The sequence below is a fragment of the Myxocyprinus asiaticus genome, chromosome 17 (genome assembly GCF_019703515.2).
Source record: "Myxocyprinus asiaticus isolate MX2 ecotype Aquarium Trade chromosome 17, UBuf_Myxa_2, whole genome shotgun sequence".
NCBI lineage: Eukaryota > Metazoa > Chordata > Actinopteri > Cypriniformes > Catostomidae > Myxocyprinus > Myxocyprinus asiaticus.
This window is the reverse complement of record NC_059360.1, coordinates 16,866,659-16,894,207: the sequence shown is the minus strand read 5'-3', so window position 1 is coordinate 16,894,207 and position 27,549 is coordinate 16,866,659. Positions and strand designations below refer to the sequence as shown.

The 27,549-nt window shown below is 40.2% G+C and overlaps 1 protein-coding gene across 1 annotated transcript in view; it reads right to left on the bottom strand.

Moving 5' to 3' along the window:
* Positions 1-27,549, bottom strand: part of LOC127454837 (sodium/potassium/calcium exchanger 4-like) — a 106,243-nt gene that overhangs the window by 39,270 nt on the left and 39,424 nt on the right. The window contains exons 3-4 of the mRNA XM_051722296.1: positions 15,265-15,341; positions 14,863-14,937 (exon numbers count right to left, since the gene is read on the bottom strand). Coding sequence (XP_051578256.1) covers positions 14,863-14,937; positions 15,265-15,341 — 152 coding nt within the window. The remainder of the gene's footprint in view (positions 1-14,862; positions 14,938-15,264; positions 15,342-27,549) is intronic.

Genomic DNA, 27,549 nt, shown 5'->3' with positions numbered 1-27,549 from the left:
AGTAGATTTATGTATCTGTCACGTCTGGGTAATTTCAGGTAATGCAATGTAATGTCTCCTAGCTGTAATCCTAAAGCTACTATGATTCTTAGCAATATGACTCTGTAATGCATGCTTAAACATTTATTTAACTACTCAAAGTACTAGATATGGCATGTCTGGTATCAATGCAATCAGCTTCTCATTTCCCGAATATTGGAGTACATGTTGTCATAGTAATATACACAGTACTACCAGGATAAGAAGGAATACTATATTAAACCACAAACCCATGACATGCAAATGAGGGTGGTCCCAAAGACAAAGGACCCCCTTTCCCATCAAAACCCAACACCAGGATTGGCTGAGACACCCCACGAGGAGAGTCCATTCCATGGGTCAAAAACCCACTACCTGGAACAGATAGTCAGTTAGTTGATTTTCACCAGGAATTCACAGCTCACCCTCCAGACTCTCTCTTCTGGATACTCAAGACCACTACTTCAGCGAGACCATCCAGCACTCAAAGGACTCTCTCTTTCTTCAAGCATGGGCAACAACAGAGGTGAGCATATCTTTCTTAAATTTAGTCATCACTAAATTGATATATTAAGCTTAAGATACCTATTCTATTTTGTTAGAGTACGATGAAGTTAAGATTTACTGGTGGTACTCCGAGTAGTGGTCTGTCATATTTCACCAGTCTCCATAATCTCAAGGTTCTAACATTACATTCATCCTGTTTTGTCTATGCTTTGTATGTGTGTGTGCATGTGTAGGAGTTTTATGTTAATGGCTTATGTTCAATAAACCATTGTTTGTATTCAATTAAGATTGTTGCTGTGTTCACTGCTCACAAATTAAGGTCCCTAAAACATTCTGATCTTGATACATGCTTTGAACAATACTGTATTTTAATAAGAAAAGTTGTTTTCTGTGGCCAGGAGAATAACATTTTGTCAGAATTAACTAACGATTATACTGAATGTTTGCTGGACAAAACAAATGGTTGATCGTTAACATTAATTCTGCTACATCAGCTAATCCTTGCATCTGATACAAATATTTACAATTAATCAATTCATTGTAAATATTTTCCCTACTTTTACTACATTATGGTGGAGAATGCGGGCATGTTTTAAACTTTGTTTGTGAGCAGATTTAGTATCAATCTTAACTGTTTGTCTTATAAGTTAGGAAAATGCAATTCTAGAATGTGTTGCTGGCTTGTTGTTTTAAATAAGCTATAGCTTGATCTTGCCTTCTCATGGGTGATAGATATAAAACCACCTTCATCACATGAAAAGGGGTTTGAGTGTTTCCCAGGAAACCTCAGTCACCGTTGTTTAAACTGCAGTAAAATTAAACATCTCTGTCAGGAAGTGAGTTCCCACAGGATAGCCTCAGGCCTTATTGTAGCCAGATTGATGCATTGCGATGTTCCAATGTCATTCAACTGAGCTACAACTCCCTGGGTTTTATTCATTAGAGTAGCTGACTAATGGTTGCCCACTTTATGTGCTCGCTGAGTGAAATTAAGTGATAAACTTGTGTAACATTGTGCGTCAGTGTCTGAGTGTGATTTTAACAGGAGTTTGTTTTTGCATGCATGAAAGCTAGAAAGCTTAAAAGTACAGTACTGTTACAGTAAATCTGTATGTCCAGAGAAACTGGCATTAGAATTTGAGATCCGCCGAGATCTACTGAAATTGCTGTTGCTATGTTGGCAGGAACCCTGCTGCCTAGCTAGAAATAGGATATCGCTTTGAATAGACGCTATTCCGAATGAATGAAATAGCAAGCGCTCCGTCACCAAGACGCACACGTTTTGAGCTATTGAAATTGTAAGTGTTTTCATGTGGCAAACAAATTATGAGTATCACGACGTAGAGACACGTTCGGAATAAAAAAAAAAAAAAAACGTTTCAGCACTCTTGAATAAATAAAATAGTTCTTGCCCTGGCATAAATGCGACTGTATTATATGTGCATTGTTTGAAACGGCTCTTATTTGTGCACTGTTGGAAACATGACTGTTGCTATTTGTGCACGATTTTAAAATGCGCCGATGTTTTATATAACTGGCTTGAACTGTCGTCTCTTACACGAACCAACAAAAGCGTGTAACAAAGCAATGTGTGATGTAGGTTGCTATAATGACAACAGTTCACGGGAAGTACTAGGATATCCCTTTCCGGTTCAATTCCTGTCGCACATGCGCAACCTGACAACGTCATACGGTAAACAAAGCGCCTCTAGCCCTAGTAGCCAAGCTAAAGCAAGCAAATGATCCCATATAGAAGGCTAAGCTAACACCATTAGCCTAGAATAGTTAAAACCCTGTATTGGTAGCATTTGGTTACAATGTGTGTGTGTGTGGGCATTGTGAAAGTGATTAAACTTTCAAACATTCAACCTATACATTTCAACTAACCTGTTTGGTCTCTATTCTACTTTGTACATTATTCATTCTCTTTCCTCACTCTCAACACTTTAATGTCATTTTACTAAGTTCAGTTTTTTACTCATCTACATGACAATTTGTTTGTTGAAATTTATAAATAAATAAATTCTTCTTTCTTTTATAAAAGAGAAATTACATTTTTGAGGATTTGAATTTCAATTGAAATTGCTTTGTCTATCCTCTTAGGAATTTGAGGACTATTTCCTATTATTAAGCTGATTATCCTATAACATTAAAGTTCAAAGCATTTGACTAGGAAAGCTCATTATCACTTGCTGCTACTTTTTATTATCCAATTGTCCCCTCAAATTCTCAACTTAATATCTCTATTATTCACCTCTTCTCTGTAATTTCCCTAGTTTTGGTGCTCCTCACTTTGCATATATTGCTGTGATCCTGAGGCTATTGTTTCTGATCTTGCGAATCTCTGACGGCCTGGTGCACCTAACTCTGACTCACCCTCGACACCTGCTCTGAGGTACCTTGCGTATCACTTCCACCAGTCCAGCATTCCAACCCCATAGTACGACTGAGCAGTGGGACATTCCAATTTGCCGAGTCAGCCATACCATCTGGGTGGTCACTGGCAGTCCATTTTGAGTGCTGTCCCAGTGTGTTAAAAGTCTCTGTGGTGTCTCTGCTGGGGTGCGGGACAGTGATCCAAGCCTTTCTAGCTGCGGGTTCGGGAGTGGCCAGGTAAGGTGGCCTGGTATGTTGGATTCCACTCGGGTGAGGTACAGCTCATCTCAGGCCCCACGATATCATAAAAATTGACCCTCCACTACACGTGGTATCGAAAACTAACCAGAAAGAGAATCTCTTATTTTCACTAAATTTTAACGGTCCTATCATTTTAATTCTGTCCTTTTGAGATCATTACATAGCCACAGTCAGTAAACGCCAGCTCTAGGTAATACCCCCAATAAAGCCACTAAACAAAACAAACAGAAATGAATCACTCTCACCTGCCTCTATCCACCTGTTCTCTCTCTTCTCTCTCTGAATTTTCCCTCCTTTTCATTATACTCTGAGACCAAGCCTGTTGAGAACCACCAGTAAATTCTGAGCACTATTTTGACAAAAGAACAGCCCGTCAGTAATTTACTCAGACCCTCTTCCCATTCTTCCCAACAAATTCTGGCACCCGGCCGCTCACAGCCAAAGCAATAATCAAAGAATTCACGCGTCACTACCTGTCTGTGTCAGTTTGTTACACCCTATACAGTCCACATAGTCATACACTGCCCCCTTTGCTCTTGCCCCTTTGCTCTCTCTCTCTCTCTCTCCTCTCTCTCCCCAACATGTCTCAGATGTCCAGCCCTACCTCCCACTGGGAAGACCTGAAGTCCTTGCTGTTTACTCTGATGGGCAGTCTCCTACCCGAGGTCTGCGATGATCTATGGAAGCAAAGTTGAGAGCAGCTGGATGATGACTTGACAAGGCTCATGACCCAAGACCCAAGCCAGAGCTACAATCACAAAGACATAGCAAAGCTAACTAGTTACTTGTGTTTTGTGTTTACCTCCATCTCGAGCTCCGCCCTCTCCGGAACTACCGTAGCCAATGTCACAGGGGCCACCTCCCTCCATAATTTCAGGAGGTTATGGTGATAAATTTGACGTGTGCCCCCTCTATCGGTTCACTTTACCTCATAATAGAGATCTCCCACTCGACGTGTGACCTCAAAGGTTCCTTGCCACTTGGTGAGTAATTTGGAGCTCGATGTGTGGAGTAATACAAGTACCTTATCTCCCAGTGCAAATTCCCGCAGCCGAGTTCCCGTTATACAGTCGGCTCTGTCGTTCTTGAGCTTGAAGCAAATTCTCCTATGTTAGTTGCTCCAGGGTGTGGAGTTTTGCTCGAAGATCAAGAACGTATTGAATTTCATTCTTACTGTTTGAAGGTCCCTCCTCCCAAGCTTCACGTATGACATCAAGCACGCCGTGCGGGCACCGCCCATATAGCAGCTCGAATGGGGAAAACCCTGTGGAGGCTTGCAGGACCTCTCGTACTGCAAATAACAGGGGATCGAGCCATTTGTCCCAATTCCTAGCATCCTCATGCATGAACTTACGAATCATATTCTTAAGGGTTTTATTAAATCGCTCCACCAGGCCATCTGTCTGTGGATGGTAAACACTGGTGCGAATTGACTTAATGCCCAATAATTTGTAAAGCTTGCATAGTGTCTGTAACAAAGGTTGTGCCCTGATCTGTGAGGATTTCTTTTGGAATCCCCACCCGGGAGATTATTTTGAAGAGTGCCTACGCAACACTGCATGCTGAGATGTTGTGCAGGGGCACTGTTTCCGGATACCGTGTTACATAGTCCACTAGGACTAATACAAAGCGATGACCGCATGCTGATCGCTCTAATGGCCCAACAAGGTCCATGCCAATTCTCTCGAAGGGGACCTCGATCAGCGGAAGGGGGCGCAAAGGTGCTTTTGGGGTGGCTGGTGGATTCACCAGCTGACATTCGCGGCATGCCGCACACCACCTGCGAACATCGCCGCCAATGCCCAGCCAGTAAAAACAGGCTATTAGTCGGTTCAGTGTCTTTCTTTCCCCTAAGTGACCCGCCATCAGATTATAATGAGCCGCCTGGAACACCATTTCCCGGCGGCTCCACGGTATTAAGAGCTGGGTTGTATCTTCCTTTGTTTGAGCATCCTGCGTCACTCTATACAACCACTCATTTATAATTGCGAAATAGGGATATGAAAGTGCAACACTCGGCTGGAGTTGATGACCATCGATCACTGGTCGAAGGCGTGCTTGAGGGTTTTGTCTTGTGACTGCTCCAAAGGGAAATCCCCTTCGGGAAATCCCCGAGTACAGGAGGGGCTGCAGCCTCTCCCCCCTCATGTCATCCTGACGTAGAGCTGATGAAGTTGGCCCCAGCTCCGCCTCCCCTGCCAGAGCATCACACATTTCACATCTCATCGCTTTTGTGCATGACCCATCCACGCATATTCCCTTTAATACATTTCTAAATTCAGGCCAATTAGTCCCCAAAATCAGCGGATGGGTGAGGCGGGAACTAATCGCGGTCTTCACTCTATGTTTTGTTCCCCGGAATTTAATCACAAGGGTCACCACAGGGTAGTTGTGAATATCCCCATGCACACACTTCACCCTCACTGTTTTAGCTGTGCCCAAAGAGTCGTGTTGAACCAAGCATTGGTGGATAGTGGTCTGGTTACAACTCGTGTCCACCAAGGCTTGGTGTGTACTCCCCTTGATTCTTACTGGTATCCTGTACCCTCCAGCCTGATCGGGGGCAGCCTGTGGTGCGTCGGGGATCTGGACTACAGTTCCCAGCTCCATCAAAGGACACTGATCCCGGAAGTGCTCCAGATCCCTACACTCGCACTTGTGGGGGCGGGTACATTTGCCTGAGGGGGAGAGCGGGTAGATAAACTGAAATCACCGGGAAAGGGATAAACTGGCGCAAGCGTGGGGCCGGCTTCGGCGGTGGGTTTCCACACCTCCGAGGTGCAGGAACAGGGCCTGGGGAGAGGACAGAGTGAGAGGGGAGAGGGAAGAGACGGGAGAAAACACAGGGGGAGGGGAGAGAGAGAGAGGGCTCCTCCGCGCTTGGGCACGCCGCCATATGGTCCTTCGTCAGCTGGACCGCTTCCTCCCGCAATGCCGGGAGATGGCACTGGACCCACTCTGCCATCCTTTCTGGAAGCCAACGGATCAGCTTTTCCAGCACCACTTGGTCGACCACTCCCTTGATGTCGTGGTCCCCCACCCACAGCCATTTCACACCGTAGACCAGAAGATTAGCCACTGGCAGCTGTAGTGCTGCAAGCTGGGCTTCCCCGAACAGCAGAGGGATAAGCCGGGCCACCCACTGAGCATGCGGCCAGCCCCAGATTTCAGCGGTTCACTCAAATAAGTCAAGGAAGGCTTCAGGGTTGTTTTCTGCCCCCATCTTCAACAGCGTGGGTGGGGGCAGGGGGCTGCTGTTGTCTGGGGTCGCTGCCAGGGCTTTCTCCAGGGAGAGGAGGCTCCGAATGACCTGCCGGTCCTCTGCCTGAACTCTAAGGACCTCATGGAAGTGGCATTCCTGATCTTGGTGGAGTTCAACCAGAGCCTGTTGGTGGGTGTGGTGTAGGTCGGCGAGGGACTTGATGATGTCGGTCAGCAGGAAGGACTCCATGGTGCATACAGTCTTCAAATCAGATTCTAGGTTTCGGCACCAGTGTAACAAGGAAGGACACTGGGAACTGTATTCTTAAAACACAGGTAGGGAACTTTTAACTGACCACTTCTCTGGTTTACAGCTTCACAATAACTCCTTAGCTTCACAGTAAAGTTCTCGACCCAGTGTCTCTCTCTCGATCTGGTGCTGGCATGGTCCTTTTATGCCGCTCTCTCCAATCTCACTACAATTAGAGACAGGTGTTACTCATAATATGGTTCAGGTGTATGCACACTTGCTGCTCTCTCTCCCTCGATGGACGCTCGAATATGCCCCCACTGCCACACACTCATTAGGGAATTTGCAGACCCAGATTCGGAACAAGGACTGGTCACCGCCCTGGATCTCAAACAGGGCCGGAACGAAACTTCACAGGCTTATTACAATCGACTCTGTAAAGCTTACTTTGGGGCTCGTAATGAACCTGGGATGGAGGATATAAACTTCAAGACACTCTTTCTCCAAAACCTGCATTTCACCATGAGCCACCACCTGGGCGTCATGGCCTGTCTGCGCACGATGACCACGCAACAGCTATGTGACCTGGCACACAAGGCCTATGGAAAACAAAAGGAAGCCTCAGAAAAGACCCCAAAGACACCAGCAGACATGGCCTGTGTTATGCCACACACAGTACTGACACTTGAAGGCATGCAATGCCAGCATGACACCAGACCCTTCAATGTTAGACCAGGAGAATTCCTGGCCGATCGAGAAAGGGGCCACCACAGCATAGCCTGGCCCAAGCACCAAACCAAACGCTGGGAGAAATCATGGAACAAGCCATTCCCATCTTCCTGGGAACCTAACTGGCAGCCTTAAGACAATTGGCCTGTGCACCCTGGCACCACAATCCCAAGCAACCGTCGACGAAACCCACCTTGACACTCCACAGACAAGCCCAAAGTTCATCCCACACAAGAGCAAGCGGAACCAACCATGTCCGAGGCACAAGAACTTCTGAAAAATCCTGAGGGAATTCTTTAAACGGAAACCCTCCAGAGGACTGTGAGGATAAGCCTTACTCTTTTTGACTAGGAGTGAAGCAGATGACTCACGAATGCCTGGAACAACTCCCTGCAAGTAGCTATCAACCTCAACCTGCAGTCGACCAAGCCCTGAACACTTCCAATGAGGAAAAAGTAACCACTTCATCAGGTGGCCAGAGTACCCAGGCAAAGTGTCCTACATCATCCAGCAACCTCAACCAGGTGAATACACTAAAAGTGGCCACCAACCAGGGCCTTAAAACACCAGAAAGTGCCATCGTAGTCATCTGCCTCCCTAATGAACAACAAAAAACAGACTCTGAATCCCTAGCAATTACAACACAGGCTCCTGTCCTTCAAATTCTTGGCAATCTGATCGAAAGGGGGGTGGCCAAAAAGCTCTATCTGCCAGTCACCATGGAACACCAGGTAAAGTTGGAATCCCTGGTGGACATCGGAGTAGACATCACTTTAATGTCATGCCAACTCTTTGAGACAGTTCAAGAAAGTGCCAAGAGGAGGAATCAAACCCTTCGACTCCAAAGGTGTGAATTGAAGGTACAGGCCTATTCCCACACTGGGATGCAACTACAACACGTGGCACCAATACACCTGACGGTTGGCCAGATGTGTCTTGTACACCCAGTGTACATCTCACAACTGGAAACGTTCCCCCTCCTTATTGGCAAAGATCTGCTGGATTGTTTCGAGCCCCTGATTGACTTCAAACTGCTAAAATTCTAGGCACAAGTCCAGAAACCCCTGCCTGTCCCACAGCATTCAGAGAAGGCTGTTACGGTCATCCTCACAACAAACTGAGACCTGTCCATACTGATTCGGTTGACCATCGCCTGTCGATGCTTACATCCTGAGCAGTGACATTCGAACGGGGGGAAATATGTAGGGCTTCACCAGACAACTTTAGTTTCTCCCTCACTCCACTAATCAATAGAACAAAGGCCCCACATTAAAACAAAGAGGGGCATCTCAACTTAATTGCTGATCCAAACATACCTAAGAAGTGCAAATAGATCAGCCTCCTCTCTGGACTACATTCCAGGCTAATCAATGCAACCTGACCATCACCTAGAGCCTTGTAAATGACCCACTCATAAAACATCACTAAGCTAGCCAGCTCAACCAAAAAGGAAGGCCCCCCTAAAACACACAGACCAGAGATCAAAGAGCTGACTCCTCATATCAGAACTATTGGGGCAAATGGTCCAATCTGGTCCACACAACTCTCTCCCCGCTCTGGAGCCATCCTTACCAGTAGAACAAAGGATCAAAGAAACACATACATTCCTCCACCTCTCAGGAGGCCAGGACACAAACTTTGCACCCCACTAATTATTACAGAGACACACTCCTATGTACATATATGCTATGCATGCTTAATATTAGAGTAGATTTGTGTATCTGTCACATCTGGGTAATTTCAGGTAATGCAATGTAATGTCTCCTTGCTCTAATCCTAAAGCTACTATGATTCTTAGCAATATGACTCTGTAATGCATGCTTAAACATTTAACTACTCAAAGTGCTAGATATTGCATGTCTGGTATCAATGCAATCGCCTTCTCATTTCCCAAATATTGGAGTATATGTTGTCATAGTAATATACACAGTACTACCAGGATAAGAAGGAATACTATATTAAACCACAAACTCATGACATGCAAATGAGGGTGGTCCCAGAGACAAAGGACCCCTTTTCCCGCCAAAACCCAACACCAGAATTTGCTGAGACTCCCTACGAAGAGTGTCCATTCCATGGGTCAAAAACCCACTACCTGGAACAGACAGTCAGTTAGTTGATTTTCACCAGGAAGTCACAGATCACCCTCCAGACTCTCTTCTGGATACTCAAGACCACTAGTTTAGCGAGACCATCCAGCACTCAGAGGACTCACTCTCTCTTTCTTCAAGCAAGGGCAACAACAGAGGCGAGCATATCTTTCTTAAATTTAGTCATCGCTAAATTGATATATTAAGCTTAAGATACCTACTCTATTTTGTTAGAGTACGATGAAGTTAAGATTTACTGGTGGTACTCCGAGTAGTGGTCTGTCATATTTCACCAGTCTCCATAATCTCAAGGTTCTAACATTCCATTCATCCTGCTTAGTGTAGGAGTTTTATGTTATTGTAGTTTGTAGCATTAAGTCAGTCTTTTGTCAAACCGTTGTTTGTATTCACTTAAGATTGTTGCTGTGTTCACTGCTCACTAATTAAGGCCTCTAAAACATTCAGATCTTGTTACATGCTTTGAACAATACTGTATTTTAATGAGAAAAGTTGTTTTCTGTGGCCAGGAGAATAACATTTTCTCAGAATTAACTAACAATTATACTGAACATTCGCTGGACGAAACAATTGGTTGATCATTAACATTAATTCTACTACATCAGCTAATCCTTCCATCTGATACTAATATTTACAATTAATCATAATTAATTGTAAATATTTTCCCTTTGAGCTACTTTTACTACATTTATGAGAGAGTTTCCATGCTCTTGAAAAATTAGTTTTTTAAAGATACATGTTTTTCATCAGACAGCGACGGACTGCAGCTTGTGACATTAACTGATGTATTTTCATGATTAAAAAACAAAATTTCAAGCAATCTTGTAGGCTTCCTGATCAGGCTCCGAACAGAATACCCAAAACAACTATCAGCCAATAAAATAACTTCGGGGTCCAAGGGGTACAGGATTTCATGGGGGGGCTGAATATTGCAGGACACAGTGTTTTGAAATCTCATTCATGATTGTTCATGTTCAAAAAAAAGTGCCTCAATGTGCTGCAAGAGGTTTGGTGTTATTAATGCAAAAATGGCATTGGTTTCTTAAATAATTACATTATTTTCTTACCTTTATTCATGCCAAGCTTTCATATGGCTTCTGAAGATCATTGTCCATGGGGTCATATGTACTACTTTTATGAGAGTTTTTTTAATCATGTTTTTGGTCTTTTTTGGAACTTGACAGACATGGTCATTATGAACTGTCATTGTATAGAATAAGGCTGCATATAGAGTCTTCAAAATTATCATTGTGTTCCACAAAAAAAAAAAAAAAAAAAAGAAAAGCATATGGGTTTGGAACAACATGAGTGTATGTAAATAATGACAGAATTAGCATTTTTGAGTGAATTATTACTTTAAGGAAGCCCTGTATGGACCTTATTCACAGTAGCACCATTTTTAATTTTGGACAGTAATGACAACAAGGCTGTGAGGGATAAACTTAGTCTCTTCAATAGGTTGTTTAACCCTTAAATCACTGTTCCTTAGAGGTTTACAGTGTAACTGTTTGGGTCAAATTCGACCCAAAATATCAAAAAGAATATCACAAAGAAATTCAATAATTCTAAATTTACTTATAAGAAACACAATAACATTATGCATCTTTGAGGAATTTCGTAATTGTTTTTCCTTATTTACCTCTATATTAATAAATTACTGCATCTATTTTCATATAAAATAAGCACATTTTGTGTTTTCACTTGTATAAAAAATGTACTTCACAAAATAGTCAAACTATTAAAATCTCTCACATTGGGTCATCAAATAACTGAAATGACAATTATAACCAGTATAATTGGTTATACTGTGCTCCATGCATTGGCTGATCTCTATAACCCAATGTTGTTCATGTCTGATTTGTTATTCACTATTGTTCAAAAGTTTAGGATCACTTACTCATTCTTTATTATTATTTTTTTCAAATTTTAGAATATATTCAAGTCATCAAAACTGTTATAATTTAGCATCTTCAAAGTAGCCACCCTTTGCCTAGAATTTGCAGAAATGTATTCCTGGCATTTTCTCAACAACTTCTTGAGGTATCACCCTGGGATGCTTTTTAAACAGTATTGAAGAGTTCCCATTTATGCTGGGCACTTATTGGCTGCTTATTCGGTCCAAGTCATCCACTTCAAAAAATTTTTTTTTTTTTACCTAAATACAAAATACAATTTTAATTTTGTAATGAAATAAATATATTGGCACAATTATACTTTTGTCTACAAAACTAATTTCAAACATTTCAGTGAAGTGACCCCAAACTTGAAAGGCAGTGTATAAATATCTATACATCATAAAAACAATTATTTCTCAAATTGCAGCATTTTTAAACCCCTTGTGTTGGTGTCAGATTTTTCAATGCTGTCCCAAATTCTGTCAAACCTGACCAGTCTGATTTGACGGTGTTGCAAAGAAAAGAGTAATTATTTTGTTACCTATCATTTATTTCAAACATCAAAATTCTAGCACAAATTTTGTCATGCAGGGGCCAGACTCCGACTTAGACTTGTAAGGTATGTTTGGTATGTGGACAGGTTTGTCTACACTTGTGAGGGCCAAATGTCCACATTATTACAAAAGGCTCCTAAATGGGTCAGATGATGTTGATCTTCAAATTTGTGATGTGCATGGGTTTATGTGATGGTTCGGTTTAGAGGTAGAGTTAGGAAATAGAAAATATAATTAGTCTGGTATGAAATCATTAGAAGTCTATGAGGTGTCAATAAAACAAACCTGTGTGTGTGCATGCATGTGTGTTCTGCATTGTGGATGTGTTAGTCTCACTACTTTTGTGAATGTGTATTTTTCTGTATTGTGGCAGATTTATTGAATTTATTTGACAAATAAAAAAATGACTTTGGTCAAATGCCGGTGTTGCACTTTTTTTTGTGTGTGTGTGTTCAGATGGCAATTGTAGAAAAGGCCCCCAAAGCCTTGAACCACTCAGATGAGGGAAACCATTTTTATTAACAAAACAAAAATGTTTCAGTTAAAAAAAATTACCCAAAGAGGGATTAAGTGATAGTGTTTTGGATCATTCCGCTGATAAAACATATATATATATAAAAAAAACACATATTTCCAAGTAATTTCAGTGAAAAAAAAAAAAAAAAACCTCCAGAAAACATTGTGTTGTGGAAAATTAGATGTGATTTAGGATGTAATCCCTCACAGCCTCGTTTTCATTCATGTAAAAAATCAAATAAGGCGCAACTGTGAATAAGGTCTATAATTAGGCTGGTTTAGGCTCATGTCCACCAGATAATCAATTTGACATGTTTCAATTTGAGGTATAAAGTATGGCCACTAAGCACAGCCCCGTCCCACAGCCTCAAATATTCAAAAAATAAATAGCTAACCATAAACAAACATGGTTATGGTCATGATTCATGGTCCTCATAAAAAGACCTATGGATTATGCATAATAACGAGAACATTTTGAAGGTGTTTTGAAGTCTGACAATAATTGGTTTGAAATTTATTGCAGAAGCCAGTAAATTTATCAGAAAAGCACTGCTTTGATGGCTTTAGCAGCTGTGCATTCCAGAGGAATTTAGAGACTCAACTTCAAGAAGTTTACATGTTGGAAGTCTAAGGCCTGTTTCACACCATATACCTAAGCTGCCCATATTTATTTTTCGGCATCCATATTAAGCCCCATTTACATTGTCAACAACTCGCAGCCACAAACCAACAGGAGAACATTAATTTTCAATGAGAGCTGGAGACTTCCGGTGACACGAGCAACAGTGACCATTGGTGACAGGATGCGGCAGTGTCAAGAGACGTGACAAAGTTGAGAAAAGTTGAACTTTATGCAAATGCACAGCGATATCACAAAGCGACTACCAATAGAAGTGAAGACAATGAAGAGACTGGAGTCGAGTGCAGGCAAGACAGAGAAGCTAATGTTGTCATCGATTTCAGTGTTCTATATAATTTGTCTGCAACCACATACATGGATATAATAAAAAATAAAATGGAAAACAATGTCAGAAATAGTCAGCATACTGAAGCAAGTTTGATTCACACATTGATAGATCGTTCATCATGTTAATATGATTAATTGAGATCTGCTGCAGTTTATACAAAGCCACTCTGCCCTGCAGAATGTTAATTTAAGGCAAAACAAATTATTCCTTGTCAAATAAGAATGATCTCTTAGTTTTACTGGCTATGTATCTCATCTGTGATCAGATTTTCTAAAGCTATGGCCAGTTGTGCAGCCAACCAATAACATTAGAGCGACCTGTGATAAGTCTCAACAATAAGGATGGCCTGCTGGCCCAGGCTCAATGTGAGAGAGTTTTGGGCCAGTTAATGAAACTGTCACTTGCCCTACCAGGCGAGTGCTGCGTTATCGCTACATCTTACATGCACTGATCATATGTGTTTTTATGCCTTGTAAACTAGGGATGCTCCGATGTTTGTCTGCCGATATTTATCAGCCAATTATTGACCAAATTAAAACCATTGACATATTGGCAATACACATGAAAATGCAGATATGAAAAACCGTTGGTTTATTTATTATTAATTAGCAACACATTTTAAAAATTCTGTGAATTCAAATGCACAATCCTGAAATAATAATAGCCACAAAATGTAGAAGGGTTGGCATTTGAATTCACAGAATTTTTAAAATGTGTTGCTAATTAATAATAAATAAACCAACGGTTTTTCATATCTGCATTTTCATGTGTATTGCCAATATGTCAATGGTTTTAATTTGGTCAATAATTGGCCGATAAACAGACAAAATGCCATAAACTGATATAACAGTTGTGAAAGCGGCACTTACCTATAGGCTACATGACGAGGGATACCATCCAAAACGCTTTGAAATCAGCAAACTTTGACTTCTGAGATATCGGTATGATATCCGTTTCTGCTGCATGATTGACTGACTTAAGATTGAAATCGCAATATAACTTTGTGCGATAACTAAACCTTAAAAGGTTGTGTTTTTAACTTCAAAAACATAAGTACAAAATAATTGTTTTTTTCATATCATTCATGTTATTGTATTTTATCTTTTTATCTTTAAAATCTTTTAAAATTTTGGCCTGTCATGTTCAACACAACCAACGTTAGTTGCAATATATCGGTATCGGTATAGGCCTATAGTTTTTTTGTTAAAATTAGTATTGGTCAAAAATGTTTATATCAGTGCATCCCTATTGCAAACATCACATTTGTGTATTTTGTATTGAATATTGTTAATATTACAAGTTTGTTGCGAAAAATGACTCGTACGTGGTGGGGCCAGTGAAAAAAAAATCCTTATTTTTGAGCCCTGCCATCACAACAGATTCACACTATTACAGGGTGGTCTGTGGAATTCTATGTTAGAAAACCTGGAGGAATTAGATCATTGTAGTTCAGCATTACCACTAAATATTGATTCTTACCTCACAGATCTTCTCTAGAGAGGTCACAAAGTAGTCATCACAAACAATGGCGAGGGCTAGAAACATATATAGAGCCTGAAATGAGAAGCAGAAACCACAATAAACACTTTAAAGAAATAGAGGAATGAGATGCACCATAATGTAGTTTATGTGCAGTAATTATTTAAAGCATGTCTGCATCTGTGAGTGGCTTTCTGCTCTGTAAGCACTTGTTGACAGGATGGCCTTAGCAGTGGGAACTTAGACTTTTCAACTCAATAGCATGACCAGTCACACATGGTGACGAGAGCTGACAAACTATTTATAATCATCATAAAATTGTCAGACATGCACAATTTATCCTGGATGACATAAGGTTAGCGGGTGAGCAAGGCTAGATTGTTGATTGACGTGCACACCTACCGCAAATATGTGTAGCAGTACAGCTCCTTGTGTACGCTGTCGGTTGGTGAACACATCCTCGGGAAACTCGTGGATGGCTGCGTTGAAATAAGAAATAAGAAGAAAAAAAAAACATTGGTGCTGGTTGTCAGTTTCCATAAAACTGATCCAGCTAAAAGACTGATGGTATAGTCCACAAGACCAGATCCACATGAGATTCCAAGGAAAGATTGGAATGTGTGAGTGACTGAATACAAATCATGTCCTAGGGACCAGGGACCCAATTGCAATGCAGGAAAAACCCACAGCATGCCTTCAACATGTCACCAATGCATGGAACTGAATTTATGTGGTGCTCTGACAGACATTGGCCAATCACTGATACATGATAACATGTTGTCAGTATAGTCTCAGAGGGGCTTTTCAGTGGTGAATTCAGGATGGAGCTCTGCTAGGGGCAAGTTTTTCTCTCTAACCCCAGTAGCCCTGGATAATGGTGGGTTGGGCTGGGTTAAAGCAATGCTCTGGGTTCAATTCAAGTTAAGATTTATCGACAGCATTCTTGGCTTAATGTTGATGACTACAGAAAATAACTGACAGGGTTCACTTTGACAACTTGCTGTAATTTCCATGACATTTCCATTCATTTGTGATTACTGGATAAGAATAAGGAATCTTTTTTTATACAGAGCTATTCGCTAATGTAACATTCATACTGATTTGTGAACCAGTTTGACCGATTTGATGAGAAGAAAAGACTCAAAAGAACAATTCGCTAACAAATTGATCATCATCATGGCTTGTGAGCAAGATATATTCAATCCAAGTTCTACAATTGCAGTAATATTTTACAGTAGAGCATTTCTAGTAAAATTTGTATTTACTATATAAAATTACCATGACTTTTCAGATTTTTTTCAGATAATTTCTATGTCTTTGAGTCCTCAAAAATGAATAATTTTTTTTCTGATATTTCCATTTTTTCCTTGACTGTGGTAACCCTGATTGATTAAAGCAAAAATCAGGCTTATAGAAATGCACATGAAATGAAAGTCTATGGGGCCAGTGTACTGGACTGTTTAAACGCAGAAATATGTGGTTTGTATTTTTGTTGATGCATTTATATGAATTTTTCAACACAAATATGTATTATTTGGTCTGTAAAATAAATAATCCTTTTTGGAGTGGGAATACTTTTCCACCTAAATCAAGAAATGTGCATATGCACAAAAGTTTTCAGATTTATAAAACCATACGTGCGCCAGAACCTGCGCAAACTTCCCTTTCTAAATTTGAGGTCAACCGATATATCGGATATACCGATTAATCGGGGCTGATTTTGTTGTGCTTAACTATAGGCTATCTGGAGAAAAAAAAAACAATTCTGATAGTTTCCAATAGTTATTTTTGGTTTAATTTCTCTGTGGCTGGCACTGGAGGGTTCCACAGTCTGTACTCCTTGGTTCAACAATATAACGCTGCCCTCTAAAGGTTAAATAAAAACAATCACTGACTCCACGTGGAGTTTGATGTGCAAAGTGACTAAGGTGTGCAGAGATGGACGCTTCAAAAGCAGATTTAAAACATCGACAGACAAAAGCCAAGGTATGTATACAATACACATTATTATTATAGTCATGGTACAATAAATAAGTCATTTAAGATAACCAAAGGTGGTTTGATAATTAATTTGTTAATAACTAATTGCTGCACTGGATAATTGCATTGCTGACAAGGTGGAGAGGACGCTTACATTAAAGTTAACATTAGCTGTTCGAATGGTTAGAACAATTTTACAAAGTCAAGGATGGAAACTGCTTACCTTTCCTCTTAATAAGCCGTTTTGAATAAAAAAAAAAAATACTGTTTGCGAACATTCACACACTGGTCACACTGCTGAAGCAGGCGTTTAGAAGTACATTTAAATATGAGGATGCTCAGTAAAACTTTAACTAATGTGATATTAAAATGTGTTATCAATTACTTTATGCCTCATTCTAGGAGTAGAATTCACATGAGGTCAGTAAAAGAAATTGTTTTAACCACTTGATGATGGTTTAAGGTAATATATTGTATATTCAATAGAAAATGTTTAAACTGTCTTGTTTACATTCTGAATTCATGACGCTAATGCGCTAACACGCTATACGCAGTCATAATATGCGCCGATTACTCTCTGATATTGTAATATATGATGACTCTGATACTACTGCAAAAAAGTGTTAATGTGCAGAATAAAGACAAAAGAATGATAAGAGAGGCATATCTTTGGGTAGATTTGTGGATGGCTTTCGCTGCAGATGGCACACAAGTGAATGGGCACTTGAATGGGAGCAGTTTTGATCCCTTTTGTACACTAATAAAAAAAATAATAAAATAAAATAAAAAAAACGCATGACATAGCACAATTGGTGTGTTCATGTTGACTGATTTTGACTGACTCAGAACTAGCTTTCGGCCTCAAGGTAGGTGGAGCTCCAGGTCACACCTACCGATGACATGGACCAATGGCAGTAAGAAGGTGTTTAGAAGAGTTTTTCCTAAAAGTTCGCCCAGGCGAGCTGTTACAAACCACTAATACGAACACAAAAACACCTTTTTTTTGGTCAGATTTTGTTCTAAATTATTTCATACCCATTCGTTCTTCGATTTCGTTTGAAGTATATCGGGGCCTTTAGGGTATTAGAGTATACAGCGTTTTGTCGTCATGGCAATGAAGTTGTAAATTAGATATAACTTTACACAGAAAAAGTTAGTAAGTGTTTTTAACACACTAAAATCATGTTAACGCGCATATTGTTTATGTCTTGACTATACTTTTGAAACAGTGAATATTCTAACGTTTATGGATTGACCTCATTCACTTCCATTGTAAGTGCCTCACTGTAACCTTTGTTTTTCCCTTTTTTTTTTTTTTTTTTTTTTAAATACGGGATGAGTCAAAGACATTTTTTTTGGTAATCAACATTATGCCACAAATGCTGTCGATTGAACTTAACTTGTATTGAACCCAGAATATTTCTTTAACAAAATGACTTGAAATGTAATAAATGTGAGTTGCATGCACATCTTATTTTGTGGTCTGGATGTTATATGGACTGCCATATACCAATATATGGAGGTACCTGTATACAGTGCATCCGGAAAGTATTTACAGTGCTTCACTTTTTCCACATTTTGTTATGTTACAGCCTTATTCCAAAATGGATTAAATTCATTATTTTCCTCAAAATTCTACAAACAATACCCCATAATGATAATGTGAAAGAAGTTTGTTTGAAATCTTTGCAAATTAAAAAAAAAAGAAAAAAGAAAAAAAAGAAAGAAAAAAAAAATCACATGTACATAATTATTCACAGCCTTTGCTCAATACTTTGTTGAAGCACCTTTGGCACCAATTACAGCCTCAAGTCTTTTTGAGTATGATGCTACAAGCTTGGCACACCTATTTTTGGGCAGTTTCTCCCATTCTTCTTTGCAGGACCTCTCAAGCTCCATCAGGTTGGATGGGGAGCATCGGTGCACAGCTATTTTCAGATCTCTCCAGAGATGTTCAATCGGGTTCAAGGTATATTTTTGTGTTTAGCAGTGTGTATTTTAGTGTTTATTGCCTAGCCCCATTCTCTCCCATTGCAAGTGCCTTAAGCCAGGTTTATATTTGACGTAGCCACTTGTTTGCGAGGGTTCGCGTGCACAAAGTGACGTTACCCCGGCTGTCGCCTTGGCTTCGCGAGGCTCCGTTTCAAGTAAGCCTATTTATCCCACTACCTTTTGTACACTGAATAAAAGGGTCTAAACAGTTTGGTTTTATTAATACAGTTGAAGTCAGAAGTTTACGTAAACTTAGGTTGAAGTCATTAAAACAAATTTTTTAACCACTCCACAGATTTAATATTAGCAAACTATAGTTTTGGAAAGTCATTTAGGACTTCTACTTTGTGCATGACACAAGTAATTTTTTCCAACATTTGTTTACAGACAGATTGTTTCACTTTTAATTGACTATATCACAATTCCAGTGGGTCAGAAGTTTACATACACTAAGTTAACTGTGCCTTTAAGCATCTTGGAAAACTCTAGAAAATGATGTCAAGCCTTTAGAAAATTAGCCAGTTAGCTTCTGATAGGAGGTGTACTGAATTGGAGGTATACCTGTGGATTTATTTTAAGGCCAACCTTCAAACTCAGTGCCTCTTTGCTGACATCATGGGAAAATCAAAAGAAATCAGCCAAGAACTCATAAAAAAAATTGTGGACCTCCACAAGTCTGGTTCATCCTTTCCAAACGCCTGAAGGCAAGTGCACATGGGGACAAAGATCTTACTTTTTGGAGAAATGTCCTCTGGTCTAATGAAACAAAAATTTCACTGTTTGGCCATAATGACCATTGTTATGTTTGAAGGAAAAAGGTTGAGGCTTGCAAGCCGAAGAACACTATCCCAACCGTGAAGCATCGGGGAGGCAGCATCATGTTGTGGGGTGCTTTGCTGCAGGAGGGACTGGTGCACTTCACAAAATAGATGGCATCATGAGGAAGGAAAATTGTGTGGATATATTGAAAGCAACATCAAGACATCAGCCAGGAAGTTAAAGCTCGGTCACAAATGGGTCTTCCAACTGGACAATGTCCCCAAGCATATCTCCAAAGTTGTGGCAAAATGGCTTAAGGACAACAAGTCAAGGTATTGGAGTGGCCATCACAAAGCCCTGACCTCAATCCGATAGAAAATTTGTGGGCAGAACTGAAAAAGCATGTGCGAGCAAGGCGGCCTACAAACCTGACTCAGTTACACCAGTTCTGTCTGTAGGAATGGACCAAAATTCCAGCAACTTATTGTGAGAAGCTTGTGGAAGACTACACAAAATGTTTGACCCAAGTTAAACAATTTAAAGGCAATGCTACCAAATACTAACAAAGTGTATGTAAACTTCTGACCCACTGGGAATGTGATGAAAGAAATAAAAGCTGAAGTAAATCATTCTCTCTACTATTATTCTGACATTTCACATTCTTAAAATAAAGTAGTGATCCTAACTGACCTAAGACAGGGAATGTTTTCTAAGATTAAATGTCAGAAATTGTGAAAAACTGAGTTTAAATGTATTTGTCTAAGGTGTATGTAAACTTCTGACTTCAGCTGTATATAATAAGATGTCTCTTATGTGCATCAAGTATAAATGCCTTGGGCCATTGAGAGCTGTGCACGCACGACGCACTGCGGTGCCAGGCAAAAGTATAGCCAAGGCTTTAGTGTAACCATGAAAAAAACTGAGGGATGAGACAATATTATTTTCTGTGCTAATCAACATTATGACACAAATGCTGCTAAAAGAGCTTAACTTGTATTGAACAAATCAGGTTTAGATGCCTTCATGGCCTTCTGTTATCTTGTTAAATGTCAAAGCCTCCACAAATGCATGGATGGGTCACAAGTCAGCACATTCTGTCACGGCAGCCCTGTTCATGACCTGGACAGGCCTGTAGGTCAAATAATACCCATTGGCACAAGATTACCAGCATTACCACCAGCAGGGCTGGTACTAGGATACACTCTTGATTTTGGACAATAAGTTCTCTATTCTTTTGCCGGGGTTTTGCAGAGACGTGCTATAACTCAATTTAAATAATTACATTTAAAAAAATTATACTTTAATCACAGATGTTAAGTTTACTTGTAATTAGTTAACATTACTTTAAAAATTAAGTTCAGTTTACTTGAGCCAAATAAGTATGTTTACTTGCAAAGCATGCAAACCTACTGCCTTAAAAAAATAAAAAAATATATAAAATAAATAAAATATCACAGTGGTGTGTGTACATTTTACAATGACTTTGAATGTGGCTCATCCATTTAGAATTTAGAGTAGGAACTATCCATTTTATAATTACAATAGTATACTTTCTGAGAAAAATATTAGTGGTGCTTGCCTGTTCTAAACTCGTCACCACTGTGTGCGAGTGTTGTGGGTGGTTGATATGAGTTGATTTCCTATAAGTCTCAGTATTTTTATTTTTTTTTGTCTACTCACTTAGAAAAATAATAGCACACCTCTCCATAACAAGCCACAATATTGAGATATCATGCATGTCCATAGCACAAACCATTACACACTAAAGTTTAATACTTAGGGTTGGGGTAAGTCCCAAGTATAAGCAACAGTAATAATGGTGCAAGCCTTAGCACACACCACTAATGAAAGAATACACAATGTGTAAAAGCACCAAAACACTCTGACAAGCTTCGACAACCAACTAATTTTTCACTCTGAAGAGCTCATTATAACCCTCACGGCACTAATAGCTCTCACCATTAGGAAGTGATCCATCATCAAAGATGGCAATAGTGGCGTGATGTTTTTATCATCACAAGCACTATCATTTTCTCTCATTATCTGAAGTGTTGAGAAAAATGCGACGAATCTCAAAAGTTGTTATCCATCAAGCAGAAGTCGTTGGTGCCCTGATCACATTTCCCTTCCCACAGCTAGCCCCTCGCATTCCATATGAGAGGAAGGAGAGGACACCTTCAAGGTCATCTCCTGAGAGAGACCCGTACATAACACATGAAGTATCATGCACAACACACACACACACACACACAGCTTAAAGCTGTAGGTTTTCATGTTAAAGCCAAAAGGTGCATTAAATCCCAAAAACACAGCACAAGTACCCTGTCAAGTCTACTATGATTCCTTTTTGCATTTTCTGAGGCCCAATCACCCACTACGTGAAAATCGTTAGTCATATTGCTGCCCACTATTTATGATGAAAAGTGTGATTAAACTACCAATATCAACTAGATTTCTTAATTTAATGAAAGCGCATTTTACTGCCCGCCAGGTGAGATCGTAAATCTGATTGCTGCCTAGTTTTTATGATAAAAGTACAATGTGTTACCAATATCAACAAGATTTAAAATTTGCTGAAGAAAATGTGTGTTGCTTACCCATGTAAAAGTTGCAACCACGATGTTAGCGTGTTGTTGCAAGGGCTACTGTACTATGCAGTTGGTAAAGTCAGCATGTCGAAATGATCGGATTTACAAGCAGGGTTGGGGGGGTTACTTTAAAAATATATTCCACTACAGATTACAGAATACATGTGTAAAAATGTAATTTGTAACGTATTACGTTAGATTACTCATCGTCAGTAACTTAATCTAAATACTTTATTACTTCAGCACTGGCAGATTTTTGCCAGTTTTGTGAAAATCCCAGGAGATCAGCAGTTACAGAAATACTCAAACCAGCCCATCTGGCACCAACAAACATCCATGCAATTATCTAATTAGCCAATCGTGTGGCAGCAGTGCAGTGCATAAAATCCCGCAGATACAGGTCAGGAGCTTCAGTTAATGTTCACATCAACCATCAGAATGGGGGAAAAAAAATGTGATCTCAGTGATATGGGCCATGGCAGATGGGCTGGTTTGAGTATTTCTGTAACTGCTGATCTCCTGGGACTTTCAAGCATAAACAGTCTCAAAAATTTACTGTGAATGGTGCCAAAAACAAAAAGCATCCAGTGAGCGGCAGTTCTGTGAATGGAAATGCTTAGTTGATGACAGAGAATGGCCAGACTGGTTCAAACTGACAAAGTCTACGGTAACTCATACAACCGCTCTTTACAATTGTGGTGAGAAGATCAGCATCTCAGAATGCTATTCCGAGATGTGGGTTGGCACTGTTTTGGCGGCACGAGGGGGACCTACACAATATTAGGCAGGTGGTTTCCATGTTGTGGCTGATCGGTGTAAGATCATTTACCTGTAAATCAATATTTACAAAAATATTTAATTTCTATCTATTTCATATAGAGTTGCGTCATAAGTTTCGTTAGCTGGTAATTATTGCAAAATAACCACATCCAAGGTGACTAAACATTATGCCTTACTTAACCGTCTATTAATATCGATATATAAACTAACGTGTAATAAGGTACTATTGAGCACGTTCCTTCCTCCAAATCCCGCTGGAGAATTACCATGTTGACCGCAACTCTGCAAATGTGGTCTCGTCCAAACCTTTTTCCACTACTTCTGCTTCTTACCGTGTACAACCGCAAATGATAAAGCACAAATTGCAACTGCTGCTATGAAACACTGATTGTATTTTGTTTATTGCTTATGTTCACACAGTGTTCTTGCTCTCTGTGAGCTTCAGGTTAATTGGCTGTGAAAAATGGGTGTGATAGTGAAACATTGAGAAATTTCTAGGGCAGTAGTTTAGTGTGACACCTATCCTCCGTTCTAAATCGGTGAGTGTGACAGATCCACCAACTGAGGGGGGCAAGATCAGCATTAACAGTCTCTAAATGTGACACCCCCTACCCAAATAGAGTTATTCCCAGTCTGTTAGTGTGGCGAGGGTTTAAAGTGTCCCAGGTGGGTTTTTAACATGTTGCTATGCCATTGCTTGGGTGCTCTGGGTGGTTGCTAGTGCATTTTTAGCTGGCTGCTTACTTGTCTAAGTTAAAAGAGTCCACTTCCAAGTGTCCATGATATTTTCTATATAAACTCAGCAAAAAAAAGAAATGTCCTCTCACTTTCAACTGCTTTTATTTTCAGCAAACTTAACATGTGTAAATATTTGTATGAACATGAAAAGATTCAACAACTAAGACATAAACTGAACAAGTTTCACAGATATGTGACTAACAGAAATGGATTGTGTCCCTGAACAAGGTGGGGATCAAAATCAAAAGTAACAGTCAGTATCTGGTGGGGCCACCAGCTGCATTAAGTACTGCAGTGCATCTCCTCCTCATGGACTGCACCAGATTTGCCAGTTCTTGCTACAAGATGTTACCCCACTCAACCACCAAGACACTTGCAAGTTCCTGGACATTTCTGGGGAGAATGGCCCTTGCCCTCACCCTCCGATCCAACAGGTCCCAGACGTGCTCAATGGGATTGAGATCCAGGCTCTTCGCTGGCCATGGCAGAACACTGACATTCCTGTCTTGCAGGAAATCATGCACAGAATGAGCAGTATGGCTGGTGACATTGCTGGAGGGTCATGTCAGGATGAACCTGCAGGAAGGGTACCACATGAGGGAGGAGGATGTCTTCCCTGTAACGCACAGCGATGAGAATGCCTGCAATGACAACAAGCTCAGTCTGATGATGCTGTGACACACCGCCCCAGACCATGACGGACCCTCCAGATTACAGGCCTCGGTGTAACGCTCATTTCTTCGACGATAAACGTCCGAATAATAATAACCGACCATCACCCATGCTGAGACAAAACTGCGACTCATCAGTGAAGAGCACTTTTTTCCAGTCCTGTCTGGTCCAGCGAAGGTGGGTTTGAGCCCATAGGCGATGTTGCTGCCGATGATGTCTGGTAAGGACTTGCCTTGCAACAGGCCTACAAGCTTTCAGTCCAGCCTCTCTCAGCCTATTGCGGACAGTCTGAGCACTGATGGAGGGATTGTGCATTCCTTGTGTAACTCGGGCAGTTGTTGTTGTCATCCTGTACCTGTCCTGCAGGTGTGATATTCAGATGTACCGATCCTGTGCAGGTGTTGTTACACGTGGTCTGCCACTGCGAGGACGATCAGCTGCCCTTCCTGTCTCCCTGTAGTGCTGTCTTAGGCATCTCACAGTACGGACATTGCAATTTATTACCCTGGTCACATCTGCAGTCCTCATGCCTCCATGCAGCATGCCTAAGGCACGTTCACGCAGATGAGCAGGGACCCTGGGCATCTTTCTTTTGGTGTTTTTCAGAGTCAGTAAAAAGGTCTCTTTAGTGTCCTAAGTTTTATAACTGTGACCATAATTGCCTACCATCTGTAAGCTGTAAGTGTCTTAATGACCATTCCACAGGTGCATGTTCATTAATTGTTTATGGTTCATTGAACAAGCATGGAAAACATTATTTAAACCATTTACAATAAAGATCTGTAAAGTTATTTGGATTTTTACAAAATTATCTTTAAAATACAGTGTCCTGAAAAAGAGACGTTTCTTTTTTTGCTGAGTTTATATGGAAAGTCCAATCACTTAAAATTTAATAGCACAACTCTTCTGAACAATTCCGGCACAATTTAAATTATTGACAGTATGTCGGTAGTGCAAACGGTGCAGGAAGAGTTGTGCACTTAAATTTAATACTTCGGGTTAGGAATTTTTCAAATCCCTAACTCAAACCGAGAACAATAGTAATAGTGATGCATGCGTTAGCACCACTATAAAGAAGAAATTGGAAGTCCCAGATCTTCTCTACGCTCAGTATACTCGCTAGGTGGCTAAGAACCACCTAGAATTTTATTTTTGGAAGCCATGTATTTAAATATGAGTAAATAAGCATATTGAGGTGACAATTTTCCAGAGGTGCCGCTACTGCAGAGTGGGACTTTGTGATATTCAGCATGAAACTTGGACATAGAAACCTGCTGTGTTTACAGGGGAAGTTGTTTTTCTTCAGGTTGCTGTATTTGTGCGAAGCATAACAACCTCTTGCAGGTAAAACCATTAAAGTCCTTAAAGCTTCGGCACACTGAATCAATTATTAATAATGGTACCATTAAATAAACTCTCCCTCTCTCTCTCTGTCTATCTCTTGATGCACAACATGACAGTACTTTCTGAAGGGGGACTTTGTTGGAGCCTCTAAACAAATGTGGTACAATATCAAAGCATTTATGTGCTATGTGTATGTGCTATATGTACTAGGGATGTGCAAAATTACACATTCAAAAAATCGTCAGTGGGTTACCTGACTGACTAGTCGACTACTCATCAGCTAAAAGGAAGTTCTGTATAGTTAGGTTCGTTAATAACCTGACCCCAATCGGTCACATTTTTATTGGATGATTAAATAAGACACATTCTTATGTTCAAAAACAGCTAGTCAGACCGCAACATGCAAGAATACGTAGGAGTCTCAAGATGCCTTGTCAACCTCATTAATCGACTAGTCATTTGTTGAATGACCAGACGACCATCTTCATGGAATACTAAGTAGCAGTATTGCAGGTAGAGTGAGACAGTACTTGCTTTACTCTCTTCTGTCATCTGATGACCTTCTTCATCAATGTATCTCCTGATGTGAACACACATGGCAGGATCAGCCCCTAACGGTTGGATATACTGTGCTAAGCTAGATGTGTATGTGTGTGAGTGAGTCAGTACAGCGCGTGTTAAAATCTGCCTGATGCAAGGAATCATAAGGTGAGTTCAGAATGCCATACTACCTACTGGCTCAAATGATAGATTATCGTGCTAGCAATGTCAGGTCATGGAATCAATTACCAGGGAACAAACATACAGATTTTATATATTATATATATATATATATATATATATATATATATATATATATACACACACACACACACACACACACACACACACACACACACACATATACATATATACACACACACACACACACACACACACACACACACACAGTATATTAGGGCTGCTCCCAACAAAAGATGTTCCTAGTCGTCTAGTAGGCATTAATTTAAGCCATTATTCGACTAGTCGCACAATTATGATATTAATTTAATTACTTTAATATATATATTTTGGGGGGCATCAGAAAATGGTCTGATTTCCAGGGCTGAGAGTATAAGTAACATTGCTAACACTGATCTACATTACAGAGAATTACTAAACCGTAATAATGAACCTTTAAAATATAAATTTTACACGCACGAAGCGAGCCGCAGTGACACCGGCAACAGCGGTAACGATTTTGAATGTGTCGGAAAAACCAGCAAGGAGACTGTCTGAACATTTTGTTAATTTATAGAGAGAAATGCACATTAGGGTTGTGCCAACAGACAATGATCTCGGGGATCGACGATGATCAGAGTGATCGCCAATAGGTGATGCCTTTGACCATGTCAAGATAATATTTGGCTCATTTTCCCACTAATGTATTATATTAAATTTATTATTATTATTATTAGGCTATTATTATTATCAAATTAATATTACAAATAATTTGCCTGTAGACACACAGACACGCGCTTGAAGAAACACACTTTATTATATTATTCAGAACAGATGACAGAAAAGCCGCCCATGCGCATGTCTGACGCGCTGTTTGTTCGGAAGCGTGCAGTCTCGTGGAACACGGGCATGTAAAAGGTTCTCACTCTTCATTTCTGTCTGCTGAATTTTTATTTGCAAGAACAGTCTCGTCTAGGAGTGCTGCAAATGACCTCAGACATCTCAGCTCAGGTGGTGAGTTCAGTTCGCTTTATTTCCACAGAGCAGTTCATTGTGAACGCAACTCTGCAGCCTATACATCTGTGATTAAAACATAAAATAATACAAAAACATG